This window comes from Callionymus lyra, chromosome 10, assembly GCF_982586985.1.
Source record: "Callionymus lyra chromosome 10, fCalLyr1.hap1.1, whole genome shotgun sequence".
In the NCBI taxonomy this organism is placed as follows: Eukaryota; Metazoa; Chordata; class Actinopteri; order Syngnathiformes; family Callionymidae; genus Callionymus; species Callionymus lyra.
Window position 1 is genome coordinate 2,677,436 of NC_141827.1, and position 14,983 is coordinate 2,692,418.

Below are 14,983 nucleotides of genomic sequence, written 5' to 3' on the forward strand. Positions count from 1 at the left end.
TTTGTTAGAACATTTACATAGACTTTTAACATGGAAGGACGAGTGTCTCCAGATGATCTTGAGGATTAAACTCTACAACATTTTTCTTTTCCCAGATAAAAACCGAAGACAAACACGTGTTAAAAGAACTGATTGAGCTCAAAATGCTAGTGAGACGAGAACATGAGGAATAATCCAGAGTTACTTATTAAATAGAGTCACTTTAACCACGATCTTGTTCTTTCAGTCACAAAGGATAATATCGGTCAGTGACTCTTTTAGCTCAGCTCTGACGGAAAAACGACGGGGGTGGAGCTTAAGATCATTTTCTTATGTCAGTATTTCAATGAAAATAGTTTTTTTTACAAACACACACTGATGATACAATAGAGTCACACATCACAACAACACACTAACTGATGATACAATAGAGTCACACATAACAACACACACACACACACACTGATGATACAATAGAGTCACACTTCACAACAACACACACACACTGATGATACAATATCACACATCACAACAACAACAGACACACACTGATGATACAATCGAGTCACACATCACAACAACACACACACACTGATGATACAATATCACACATCACAACAACAACAGACACACACTGATGATACAATCGAGTCACACATCACAACAACACACACACACTGATGATACAATAGTCACACATCACAACAACACACACACACTGATGATACAATCGAGTCACACATCACAACAACACACACACACTGACGGTACAATAGAGTCACACATCACAACAACACACACACACTGATGATACAATAGAGTCACACATCACAACAACACACACTGATGATACAATAGAGTCACACATCACAACACACACAGACACACTGATGATACAATAGAGTCACACATCACAACAACACACACACACTGATGATACAATAGAGTCACACATCACAACATCACACACACTGATGATACAATAGAGTCACACATCACAACAACACACACTGTTGATGCAATAGAGTCACACATCACAACAACACACACACTGTTGATACAATAGAGTCACACATCACAACAACACACACTGTTGATGCAATAGAGTCACACATCACAACAACACACACACTGTTGATACAATAGAGTCACACATCACAACAACACACACACTGATGATACAATAGAGTCACACATCAACACACACACACTGATGATACAATAGTCACACATCACAACAACACACACACTGATGATACAATAGAGTCACACATCAACACACACACACAGTGATGATACAATAGAGTCACACATCACAACAACAACAGACACACACTGATGATACAATCGAGTCACACATCACAACAACACACACACACTGATGATACAATCGAGTCACACATCACAACAACACACACACACTGATGATACAATAGTCACACATCACAACAACACACACACTGATGATACAATAGAGTCACACATCAACACACACACACACTGATGATACAATAGAGTCACACATCACAACAACAACAGACACACACTGATGATACAATCGAGTCACACATCACAACAACACACACACACTGATGATACAATCAAGTCACACATCACAACAAGACACACACTGATGATACAATAGAGTCACACATTACAACAACACACACACACTGATGATACAATAGTCAAACATCACAACAACACACACACTGGTGATACAATAGAGTCACACATCACAACACACACACACACACTGATGATACAATAGAGTCACACATCACAACACACACACACACACACTGATGATACAATAGAGTCACACTTCACAACAACACACACACTGATGATACAATAGAGTCACACTTCACAACAACACACACACACTGATGATACAATAGAATCACACATCACAACAACACACACACACTGATGATACAATAGTCACACATCACAACAACACACACACACTGATGATACAATCGAGTCACACATCACAACAACACACACACACTGATGATACAATAGTCACACATCACAACAACACACACACTGATGATACAATCGAGTCACACATCACAACAACACACACACACACACACACACTGATGATACAATAGAGTCACACTTCACAACATCACACACACACTGATGATACAGTAGAGTCACACTTCACAACAACACACACACACTGATGATACAATAGAGTCACACTTCACAACAACACACACACACTGATGATACAATAGAGTCACACTTCACAACATCACACACACACTGATGATACAATAGAGTCACACTTCACAACAACACACACACACTGATGATACAATAGAGTCACACTTCACAACAACACACACACACTGATGATACAATAGAGTCACACTTCACAACAACACACACACACTGATGATACAATAGAGTCACACTTCACAACAACACACACACACACTGATGATACAATAGAGTCACACATCACAACAACACACACACACTGATGATACAATAGAGTCACACTTCACAACAACACACACACACTGATGATACAATAGAGTCACACTTCACAACAACACACACACACTGATGATACAATAGAGTCACACTTCACAACAACACACAAACACTGATGATACAATAGAGTCACACTTCACAACAACACACACACACACTGGTGATACAATAGAGTCACACTTCACAACAACACACACACAGTGATGATACAATAGAGTCACACTTCACAACAACACACACACACTGATGATACAATCGAGTCACACATCACAACAACACACACACACTGATGATACAATCAAGTCACACATCACAACAAGACACACACTGATGATACAATAGAGTCACACATTACAACAACACACACACACTGATGATACAATAGTCAAACATCACAACAACACACACACTGGTGATACAATAGAGTCACACATCACAACACACACACACTGATGATACAATAGAGTCACACATCACAACACACACACACACTGATGATACAATAGAGTCACACTTCACAACAACACACACACTGATGATACAATAGAGTCACACTTCACAACAACACACACACACTGATGATACAATAGAATCACACATCACAACAACACACACACACTGATGATACAATAGTCACACATCACAACAACACACACACACTGATGATACAATAGAGTCACACATCACAACAACACACACACACTGATGATACAATAGTCACACATCACAACAACACACACACTGATGATACAATAGAGTCACACATCACAACACACGCACACACTGATGATACAATAGAGTCACACATCACAACAACACACACACACTGATGATACAATAGAGTCACACTTCACAACATCACACACACACTGATGATACAATAGAGTCACACTTCACAACAACACACACACACTGGTGATACAATAGAGTCACACTTCACAACAACACACACACACTGATGATACAATAGAGTCACACTTCACAACAACACACACACACACTGATGATACAATAGAGTCACACTTCACAACATCACACACACACTGATGATACAATAGAGTCACACTTCACAACATCACACACACACTGATGATACAATAGAGTCACACTTCACAACAACACACACACACTGATGATACAATAGAGTCACACTTCACAACAACACACACACACTGATGATACAATAGAGTCACACATCACAACAACACACACACACTGATGATACAATAGAGTCACACTTCACAACAACACACACACACTGATGATACAATAGAGTCACACATCACAACAACACACACACTGATGATACAATAGAGTCACACATCACAACAACACACAAACACTGATGATACAATAGAGTCACACTTCACAACAACACACAAACACTGATGATACAACAGAGTCACACATCACAACAACACACACACAAATACACATGTAATAACTTATAAATCCATCAATGTAGTGTTTCTTCATCAACGTGCAGCTTTGTTTACACCATGTTGACTGAAAACAATAATAATCTATTTTAACAAGTCATTCTCTTCATTTTCTTCTTCATTGACAAACACGTATCGTCAGTTTCTCCTGCATTTCCTGGTTTGTTGTGAGTAAAGTACATTAATTACACGTGTGATTTATATTTTTAATACAAACAGAAGGTGATGTTGGCACAATAAAGCCGGCAGTCAGCGGTTTGAGAGTCGCTTATTAAAAACGCGTCGAGGCAGTTTCTCTCCAGCGAAACTCAAGCGAGCTGCAACTGCTAATATTGGTTTGTATAACATTTGTCAACACAAGGAAGTCATGCCTGAGACTCACTGTCAACAGACGTGGATTTGACTATCAACCGTCTCTGTGGCCACTTTAGGATCATTCATTTTAGTCATGAGAATAGAAGCAGAACTCGTTTTAAACGCTACAAAATGAGCCAAAAGATGCCAGTTTTTGTTCCTTTAGACCTGAGGTGGAAAACACATTTGCTCAGGGGCCGCATCGTTACTGTGACTGTTGTCAGGGACCGTCAAGCAAAAAGAAAGAACAAAAGAATAAATAAAAGGAAATTCTTAATTAAGCTTTAGTGTTAATCTGATCATATATTATTCAACTTTAATAAGTATTGTATTTAAAGAGTCTAAAAAAGTACATTTTGTATATTTTTCAATTATAAATAAAGTATAACAAACACATTATGCAATAAAATATCAATTCCATTTTAAAATGTGACAAAAAAGCTCTTTATTTTCTGAAAATTAAAAACGTCACCAATAAAGAGAACAAAGAAAACTAAAAACCAAGAAAAATGACTTTAACAAGTTACTTGTTATACTAGTGATAGTGATTTTTAGGAAAACATTTTAAAACGCTTCCTTTTATAGGATTATGTTGATCTCACGCGGGCGTGAAGATAAGGTCGAAGGGCCGCCTGTGGCCGCGGGCCTCGCTGCCCGGGTCAAACAGAAATGTTTCTGAAAACACAAACTAAGAGGTGCCTTTTCTAGAAATCATGGTAATATTCACTACGATACAACAAGAAGCGAATGATTGAGGAGCAAATACAAATAATCATTCACTCGTTTTCTATCGATTTCTCTGTTAGTGGGGAAAAGAGATGCATCCCAGCTGTTCGGGGTGGGAGGCAAGGGACACCTGTTTGTAACTGACCTGGTCACACACACACACACCTGGAGACAGACATGTTCTACCACAGGGCTGAAGCTCTCTGTCGAGAGACAGTGAAAGATCCTTCAAAGAGCTCCAGGATCCGGACGGCGAACACGAACATCTGTTGCTTGAAAACCTCATAACTGGAGGTATTTGGCCGACAGACGGACCGAGTCAGCAGAAACGTAACCTCTTTGGCAGAGACAGAGACTGGATGCTTGTGAAGTCCGGATCACCTTGTTCTGCCAACATCTGCTGTGAACTTCTTCAAGTCCAAGTCCTCGCTCTCTCACTTCCTCTGCCTTCTCTCCCCGAGTCGTCCTCTCTGGATCCACGACGACGACCTGAGCTCAGACTCGCATCATAGTGACTTCCTTTCTTCTAAAGTGGGTCGACTCGGAGCCTAAAGCCACAGTAAGTCACGTCAGGACAACAACTCCGTCTTCAGTGTCAACACAACATTGCGAGGAGAAAAAAGAAAGCGAGACAATGAGGCTCATTGTGTGAGCAAAGTCATCGTGAAACATCGTTTGTTATATTTCTCTGCGTTCTTATCTCGCGCTCGAGGGAACTTAGGTCAACAGATGAAAGAAGTCGACGCCGCATGACCGTGACATGAAGAATCTCTACACAACTTACAAGTTGATGCTGTTAACAACTGTCCTTTGATGAGACGCTGTGACGTCACTTCCTCCTTCTGGCCTTCGCTAGAGCCTGACCGACAACATCTGTCGAAAACCTGCTCGAAAAATATTTGACGAGAAAAACTGCTGTGTCAACAAGTTTGTCCACATGGAGGATGATCCTGGGATTCAACCTTCAACCTCAACTCTGACGCTCAGGAGAAGTGCCTCGCATACTTCTCTTAGTATACTAGAAGTTAGTATGCATCAGGATAGTGTACGTACTAACTAGTAACTAATCCTCCACAGATAGTTTGTCTCAAATCAAACTCTGCTGCTACACACTAACAGGAAACGACGCGACAGCTTCTTCTTCTACTACTATTTAAGGATGGTTTCAACCAGCTGTAGGAACGCTAGCGCCACCTGCTGGCAGCACGTTTTGCAAGTTTGGAAGAAGAAATAAAGAAACGCTGGTATCAGCAGCGAAGACATGTCGTCCTCCTACTGCTGCTGAAAATACACCTGTAAGTATATGAATATATACTGTATATATACAGTATATATGACGTAACTTCCGTTTACAACGTCACTAAGATGGAGCCGTTTAGTGTAGAAAGTGTCCATCGATTCATACTCAGTGTTGTGGGCGTTTAAGTGACAATTTAGTGTGTATGAAGCACTACATTTACATACTAAGAATTGAGACGCACTAACGCACTAAAAATACTAACTTTAAGTACGCAAGTATGTGATTTGAGACACAGCACATGACGTTCACATCTCCAACTAAACCCGTGTTTAGTCCTCCTTCTTTGTTACAAATGGTGACAGACATAGGATGCTAGGATGATAAAAGCATCACATCTGCAGGGACGTCGTCGATCATTGAAGTTTTAATGATCGTCTACTTGGACAGAAACAGACGAGGACGAGTCGCACTGACACACAAAAGGAATTTTTGTTAAGTCCGCACTGTAGAGCAGGAGCGTCAAACTGGGTCACGGGCAGAACCAAATGAACCATCTATGCTGGTCAATAGCTGACCCTCCTCTGAAAGACAACAAACATGGTTCCAACCAAGAATGACTTCAGGCTACATTTATTATAGTTTCAGCTTCTTGGTCATTTCCAGATGAATTCTTGACGTTACCTCATGATCACAACACTTGCATCTGTCTTTTAAACACTCTTTTATAGACGCTTCACTGGATTCAATGTTTTTACTTTCTTTTATTGTTTTAGCTCATGTTCATGTTTTATGAAAATGCAATGCATCTTGTTTTATATTGTTTAACTATTGTGCTGTTGACTGACTGAAGATTCATGTAAAGAACCTCCTGACACTCTTTACATGAAACATGCCATACAAATATAATTAGTATTATTGTTATTATTATCTTTAATTATATTAAAAATATTGATTCAAAATAAAATTGGGTGAAAAAACAGAATTGGAAACATAGAAAAATAAGCAGGAAAAAGAGAAAAAACATCAAATACATATATTCAAGTTAAAGCCTAATTTGATTTTACTCACTCTTGGTCCACATTAATATGTTCACAGGCTGGATTTGTGTGTTAGATTTATTTTATTGTATTCGGTTAAAATTCAATAAAATAACTATAACAAGTTGTGTAAAACATATTTAAACCTCAATGTTTATCCAGAATCATTAATGTCTGTGAACTGATTCTCTTCATACGAATAAAGCGATTAAACTGAACTAAAATAAAACTTGTTTGTTTTCTTCAAGAAAGTTTGAACAAACTTCCGGTGTTCGTGTGTCAGTGGGACGTCCCGCAGCTTGTTTTCCTCTGAACGGACCAATCAGAAAAGGCTTCGCACTGATTGACACTCGGACTCACCAATGGTTGCGCCCTCGGACGAGTCGAGCAGCCAATCCGGATCCACGGAGCCTCGCGGCAGAAGGAGACTTTCAAACGTTACCTTCACCTGGACCAGGATCAGAACCAGCGACATGTCTCAGAGTCTGGGCGAGTCTCCCTTCAGGTCCAGACCCGGCCGGCAGGAGAACCTGCAGGAGGTCTACAATGAGAGGCACCGGCTGGCCCTGGAGGTGCTGGTGTCCGGCGGGCGCCAGATGTTCCTCACGTTCCTCCAGGACGAGAAGATCCAGAACTTCCTCTCGGACGAGGAGATCCAGGTGATCCGCGGCGCGCGTGCGCCCCCGCGATGCGCGTCCTTCCTCGGGGACGAGCCGGACGTGAGCGCGGACTGTTCCTCCGTCACGTACTTTCCCGAGATGTCGGACGTCGAGCCGCCGGTGCTGGAGAACGGTTGGCCGGCCTTCACCAGCGGCTCGTACCGGGGAGCGACGCGGGCCGTGGCGCACTTCCAGCCCGGGTACGGAGAGAACATCTACGGCTGCAAGGAGGCCGCGCTGCGCCTGATCAGAAGTGCCAGAGAGGTGAGAACTGTCAGGTGACTTTATGAATATCAGGACAACTCTCTGACCAAACGTTAAAACAGAGAAAAGTAGGTAAAGTCTGGAGGCCCCTGGGGGCCAATCACGCCCTAGAGACGTTGAACTAAAGTGTCTTTTAAAAACATTTCTAACCTTTAATAATGAACACATCAACACAGCAGTGAGGATTCTGTCACTTTAAAAATAAATCAAAAACATCACTGAATTCTTAAGAGATACTTTGAGAAAGTGAAGGAAATATTCTTCATTACTTCAGGATGTGGTTGATCATGAAACCAAAGAGGAGCTTCTGAGCCAAACTTTACTGTCGCAGCCAAAATACATTTAAAAAAGATTTTATTTTCTTCCTTTTTTTTATGGAGTCCTGGAGGCAACATTCCAGAGTTTCCCTCAGGATTCTAGTTACTCTTCTCATTCCCATGGAGTTGAAATCTGAAGATACGTTTGCTCTGTTTGACCTCAGGAAATAAACGGGTTTATCTATAGAAAGATGGAACTCATTCAAAAAATGTTACTTCACTTTTGAATGTTGGCGCCTTTTGTGAACCAGTTGTTCAGGTGCGAGGGGTGTGACGTCTGTGGACCAGGTCGTCACTGGAGTGACAGCTTGGATCCATAATAATGCGTCAAATGATGACTGACTTGCATCCGAACCATCAGCTGGTGCTTCTAGACACACTTGAGTGACGACGACCTCTCGACCTCACTCTCTTGGAAAGTGCAAAACCAGCGAAGGAAACTAAAACCACCAGAGAGTCTCCATGTTTTTAAATTAAAATGGAGATTTGAGTTGAATATTTAGCAACTAAATCAGTAATTCAACATCTGTTGTGTAACAAGATCCGTGTCGTGGTGGATCTGAAAATAAAATATTTGAATGACAATGAAGATAAGAAATAAAATATGAAAAGAGAAACAATAGTGTTTGATCAACAACAAGATGAAATGTATCAAAGGGAGGAAGTGTTGCCACATGTGGCCCCTTGACTTGACTTGTGTGGCCCTCGTGGATCAAAGATCATGTAGAAACCAACAACTTTATTTTCTATTTGTTTCTATTATGCATTAGAAGTCTCTGAATATGACTGTAGGGTTTTTGTTTAAGACTCTTTTCTCAAGACTCGAGTGAATATAAAAATACTTTTGTGTGAGATTTTAAATAGGATATAATAACAATCATTTGAGCATATTTAGCTTGATTTTGTACTATTTGTCTTTACTCTTGATGGCCCTCGATTCACTGTCAAACATGTGGCCCCTGAGGATATGAACACTGCTGCAGAGTCATTGATTTGACCGATCAATCTCATTGATCACATGATGGCTTCGCTCTGTACATCAGCGTCGCGCGGATCGTAAATCAAACTAGTCAGAGCGAGTAACGTCTGAAAGTGACAAAAATCAGGTGTAAAATCACGAAGACTCGCTCCAGCGACCTTCGGAGGGTGACGTGAGCAGAGGTCACACGAAGGTCGACAGTCGGTGACTTGAATCTCACGAGGTTTCCTCGTCATCGGGGCTAAAATTGTTGGATCAAATGTTTGTTATTGTCTTTAATTCAAACGTTTCTTGGTCTCACACGCGACGCTTCCGTCGTGAGAACACGATCCTGCTTCTCTCGCTCTTTAATTCTCGAGGCTCTGATTGTCTCGCTCTCCATCAAATTGACCAAAAAAAATGGAAGCCGGCGTTAAATATTCATAAGTTCCTGATGTCACTCCGGCATTCTGTGGGTTCGCAATGATTCACCAAAGATCCGGCGCTGAATCTCTGGCTCTGTTGTCGGGTCTGTGCACCAGATGTGCCACAACTTGTTCTCCACTCCTGGATCTAACAAGTTGCTTCTCATGAGCGTCTCCCAAGATCACGCCGACATGTTTGTCACGGAGACGTACGTCGTGCGATGAATAATTCAGAGTTTCTGGTTGAACCTCGTGAACGACTCAAGTGTGTCACAGAAGCGTCTTCAGGTCTGAGATTCTCGCTGGAGCAGCAGAGACGAGTCTTCAGGTGGTTTCATCGCCGAGCCAGTGTTGGCGCAGATTGCCACGGTAACAGTCAATAGCGGCTCATCAGTGTGAGTGTCTGACTCAAACTCGCTGCTCGGCTGCCGATTGGTCCAGAACCTGGAAACCCAATCACAAGCCACATCTGCACCAGCATCACTGCAGCCCCAAAATGGATTTCTTCTCCGTCACCTCTGAAATCTTCCGCTGCAGGTGATCGCCATAGTTACCGACTCGCTGACGGACCTGGACGTCTTCAGGGATCTTCGGGAGGCCTGCTGCGCCCGACGCGTCCCCGTCTACATCCTGCTGGACCAGCTGGGTTCTGAGGCTTTCCTCAAGATGTGCCAGGACGTCGGCGTCTGCCTGGACGACCTCCCGGTATGTTGGGTCGGGCCGGGCGAGGTCGGGTCTAACGTGGAGAACACGCTTCAAGTCTCTGGTTTCCTCCCACGTGCAGCAGATGCGGGTGCGGACCATCGCCGGGTCCACGTACTACATGAGGTCCGGGGCCAGGATCACGGGGAAGGTTCACGAGAGGTTCATGCTGATCGACGGGACCCGAGTGGCGACAGGTTCCTACAGGTACGAGCAGAGATGGTTCTGTGCCGACACGAGACTCTGGTCCAACCTGTCGCTGCTGAAGATCATCTAAATACATAAACACAAAGGTCACATAATTCAGGTTAAAATAGTGATCGTTCCGCTGACGTGAGAGGACTCGCCGCGTCTCACTTGAAGCTCAGAACAAACTGAGTCCAGACACGTTTAGATCGAGACCTGCAGCACCGAAGAGAACCAGTCCAGTGACCTTCAGATTCTATAGTGACTGAAACGTTTTTAAAAACACTCAAAATGAGACAAAAGTCCCAAATCAAAACCACACAAAAATCAATAAAGCCTCAAACAACAAACATTAGTTTGAAGCCACAAGAGTTGACCTCTGGTGACCCCTGGGATGTTGCGTTTGAGAGCCCTGGTGTAGATCAACACAACAACAACAACAACAACACAACACATTGTAAATATTCATTCATTTTCTGACGCTTGTTCGTTTATGAAGTCTATCCCAGTTTTAATAGGACGAGATGCTGGGGACACCCTGGACAGGACGGCAGTCTGTCTCAGGACATACAAAGACGCACAACCACTCACACACACACACTCATGCCTACGGACAATTTCCTCATTTCTTCCTGTGGGAGGAAACCGGAGTGTCCGGAGTAAACCCACACAACACAAGCTTCATTTGAATAAAACTGTGGATTAGAGGGTTTTTTATTCTTTGCGGCTTTTAGGAGCAAAAATTTAATCCGTTGATGGCGTTTTTGTGACATTATATAAATAGACATTATTATTATTATTATTATTATTATTATTGTAGAGGTGACTTTCCAGGGACTCCAGTAGAAATCATGCATTTAAAAGTCTTTTTTAATTTAATTGTTGAAAAAATGTAACGCGTTGATAAGTTTCTGTGTCTTAAATAACTTCATCTTATAAGCAAATATAATATAAATAATATTCATGTTAAGCGATGAATTTAAACGTGCACAGATAACATAATATATTAACTGTAGAAGCAACAGGACGATGTAAACCACGAGAGTTGAAATCTAATCAAAGAATATTGAGTTTTGTCGGCCATTTTGAAACAATAGCCCTCATTAGCCAAAAGGTTGTTAGCAACACTAAAACATTTTCTCACATGGAACTAAACTGGGCGCAGCAGCGGTTCGAAGCCATACACGTGAATCAAAGCTGCTTGAGAAAAGGTTCAGAACCACATGAACGTGTCTCTGTGTCTGCGCAGGTTCAACTGGACCGACGGGAAGCTGAACAGCAGCAACTTGATCGAGCTCTCGGGTCAGATCGTGGAGAAGTTCGACGAGCAGTTCCGGGTCCTCTACGCTCACTCTCTGCCGCTGACCCCCCGAGGAAGCGTCCGGAACATGGACCAGCTCTTGAGCCCGTCCTGCCCGACCCGAGCGAGGCCGGAGCAGTGTCTGACCAGCACGCCCTCCAGCAAACAGAGGCTGCCCCCGTGCGACCTCTTGACCTCGGCAGACGGAGGTCAGACGGCCAGCGTTGGATCCAATCAGTCGACCATAGGGGAGGACTGGTGCGAAGAAAAGGAGGCTCTGGAGGAGGAGGTCCTGGCCGGAGGGTCTGCTCTGGAGGAGGAGGTCCTGGCCGGAGGGTCTCCTCTGGAGTCGAAGCTTCTCTGCCACATGAGCTCTCAGACCAGCTGGTCAGACGCCCAGACTGACCCTCAGAACTCGACCCGGTCTGCGGACGCCGAGCAGAACTCGTGCCGCGACGACGACGACGTCAAGGAATGTATCCAGAAGCTGAGCCAGGAGCGGCGGCAGCACATCAACAAGATCCGCTCCAAGGTGGAGAACATGATGAGCTCCTTGTCCCGCCGGCGAGGCCTGGCCGACGTCACCAACACCCTCAGGGGGGACCAGGACTGTGGGCCGGGATCAGACCCGGGTGAGAGTCTGGTCCAGGGCCAGGTGTGTTGAACCCTAGAGCAGCTTCTGCCATCGGAGATCTTCTCTGTGTCTCTTCATGTTGCTGCGTATCCTCTCGTACACGGGTGAGTCTGGACCTGCTGTAACTGCCACAAATCTACTGAACTACTGCCTCGACCAAAATAAAACCTTCTTCTCCGAGGTCGTGTTTTATTTCTGCTGCTGGCGTCTGAGACGAATGATGGACACGTCTGAAGGTGAGACGACGAGTCGACCTCTGATGTCTTCAGATGTGTCTGGACCACTGTTGGAGGAACGACGTGTGTTGACCTTTAAAGATGTTTTTAAGATCATCAGAGATATAAACGTCAATTAAACTGATGTGAGTCTCAAGTCAGATTAAAAGCAAAAATATAAATATATATAAAGACTCTGAAATACTTCATTAAGCTATAGCTCAGTATTGACATATTTACAATATTGCAATAAAGAAACATTTATAAATGTTAATTTGGTATTTTATTGAGTAAGAAAATAAAAATGAGAAACTTTTTCGAGAATCAAGATATTTTAATGGGATAAAATACATTTTTCTGAGACCAATGCTGAGAAATAATGTTAAAGATAATTTAGAGAAAAACTGTATTTAAAAATAATAATTAAAATGAGGAAAAAAGATAAATTAAATTGCCAATGATGTATTCACGACATTCTGGCATCAGTACAATTTGATATTTAAAAATATAAATGAATATTCTGGTTAAAAAAGACTTTAAAAGATAAATATACTTCATTAACCTGACATACATTATTATTTAACAATAAAATGTTTTAATAGGTAGAAAGTAATTACACAAATGAATATATAAATATGACAGAAACTTCTTGTATCTCATAAGATAAATCTGATCCCAGGAAGAATAATGTCTCTGAGGTGGTTCATGGTTCATAACAACAGTTTCTGAACCATGATGGCGACGTGTTGCCTCTGGACTCGAAGGTCCTGCTGTGATCAAAGCTCGTCTGTGTGGAAGTGTTTTCTAACTGTAGCTGAAGGTAGTCGAGCAGGTTGTGACGGATGTTCCTTCATTGTGGAGGAAAAATGATGAGGAATATTTAGGGAATATTAAGGAACAATGGGGGAATATCGATGAATAATGAGGGAATATTGAGGAATAATGAGGGAATATTGAGGGAATATTGAGGAATAATGAGGAATATTTAGGGAGTATTGATGAATAATGAGGAATATTTAGGGAATGTTGATGAATAATGAGGAAAATTTAGGGAATATTGATGAATAATGAGGAATATTGATGGAATATTGAGTAACAATGGGGGAATATTGATTAATAATGAGGAATATTGAGGGAATATCGAGTAACAATGGGGGAATATTGATGAATAATGAGGAAAATTGATGAGTAATGAAGAATATTTAGGGAATATCGATGAATAATGAGGGAATATTGAGGAATAATGAGGGATATTTAGGGAATATTGAGGAATAATGAGGAATATTTAGGGAATATTGATTAATAATGAGGAATATTGATGGAATATTGAGGAACAATGGGAGAATATTGATTAATAATGAGGAATATTGAGGGAATATCGAGTAACAATGGGGGAATATTGATGAATAATGAGGAAAATTGATGAGTAATGAGGAATATTTAGGGAATATTGAGGAATAATGAGGAATATTGATGAATAATGAGAAATATTGATGAGTAATGAGGGATATTAAGGGAATATTGATGAATCCTAATGTGCAGGACTTGAGCCCCAGAGCTGTGTTCACAGACGACCTGCTGGACGTGTTCATGTGTAGATCGAGGTTCAGCAACAACACAAGCTTCCAAATATGTCGCTGTCGACTTTCACAGCTTGGAGAAGAACATGTGTTGGTGAAGATCCTGCGATCACACGTCCGTCTGCAGCGTAAACAGACCGTGTCGGGGTGAGACGTGGATATTCACACTTCTATGGTGCTGTACAATTTATTTGCTGTATTCACACGTACGTTCACACACTGATGCCGAGGACGCTGTGCTTTGAAGACACACAGCCAGGAAAATTCAGGGTCTCGCAGTCTCTGCTTCTATTAAAGTCTCACCGAAAAGCGTGAACTACTTCTTTATTTATTTGGAATTATTGATGCTGAAGAACAAGTCATACAGGGACCAGATTTTATGTGGCAGGAGTGACTACCCTACAGTCACCAATGTCTTTTAACAGGTGACTTGGTAGTGAATAGAAAACAAACAACC

At 42.0% G+C, this 14,983-nt stretch overlaps 1 protein-coding gene across 2 annotated transcripts; it reads left to right on the top strand.

The window, feature by feature from the left end:
- The first annotated feature begins 7,562 nt into the window (after window positions 1-7,562).
- On the top strand, window positions 7,563-12,903 carry sack1d (scaffolding CK1 anchoring protein D). Of its 2 annotated transcripts, none has more exons than XM_087800808.1 (4): window positions 7,563-8,209; window positions 10,447-10,614; window positions 10,697-10,818; window positions 12,047-12,903. In XM_087800808.1, the coding sequence occupies exons 1-4, from the start codon at window positions 7,649-7,651 to the stop codon at window positions 12,759-12,761; spliced, it is 1,566 nt and encodes a 521-aa protein (XP_087656934.1). In that variant the 5' UTR covers window positions 7,563-7,648; the 3' UTR covers window positions 12,762-12,903. The 2 variants fall into 2 exon arrangements, with proteins under 2 accessions (XP_087656934.1, XP_087656933.1); XM_087800807.1 differs by having other exon boundaries at window positions 7,565-8,209; window positions 10,694-10,818.
- Window positions 12,904-14,983: the final 2,080 nt, after the last annotated feature.

Excerpts from the sequence above, each read along its gene's own strand:
- sack1d (XM_087800807.1), top strand. The coding sequence starts at position 7,649 with ATGGTTGCGCCCTCGGACGAGTCGAGCAGCCAATCCGGATCCACGGAG. Across the intron at positions 8,210-10,446 it reads TGATCAGAAGTGCCAGAGAG|GTGATCGCCATAGTTACCGA; the intron begins GTGAGAACTGTC and ends CTTCCGCTGCAG. Across the intron at positions 10,819-12,046 it reads GTGGCGACAGGTTCCTACAG|GTTCAACTGGACCGACGGGA; the intron begins GTACGAGCAGAG and ends GTGTCTGCGCAG.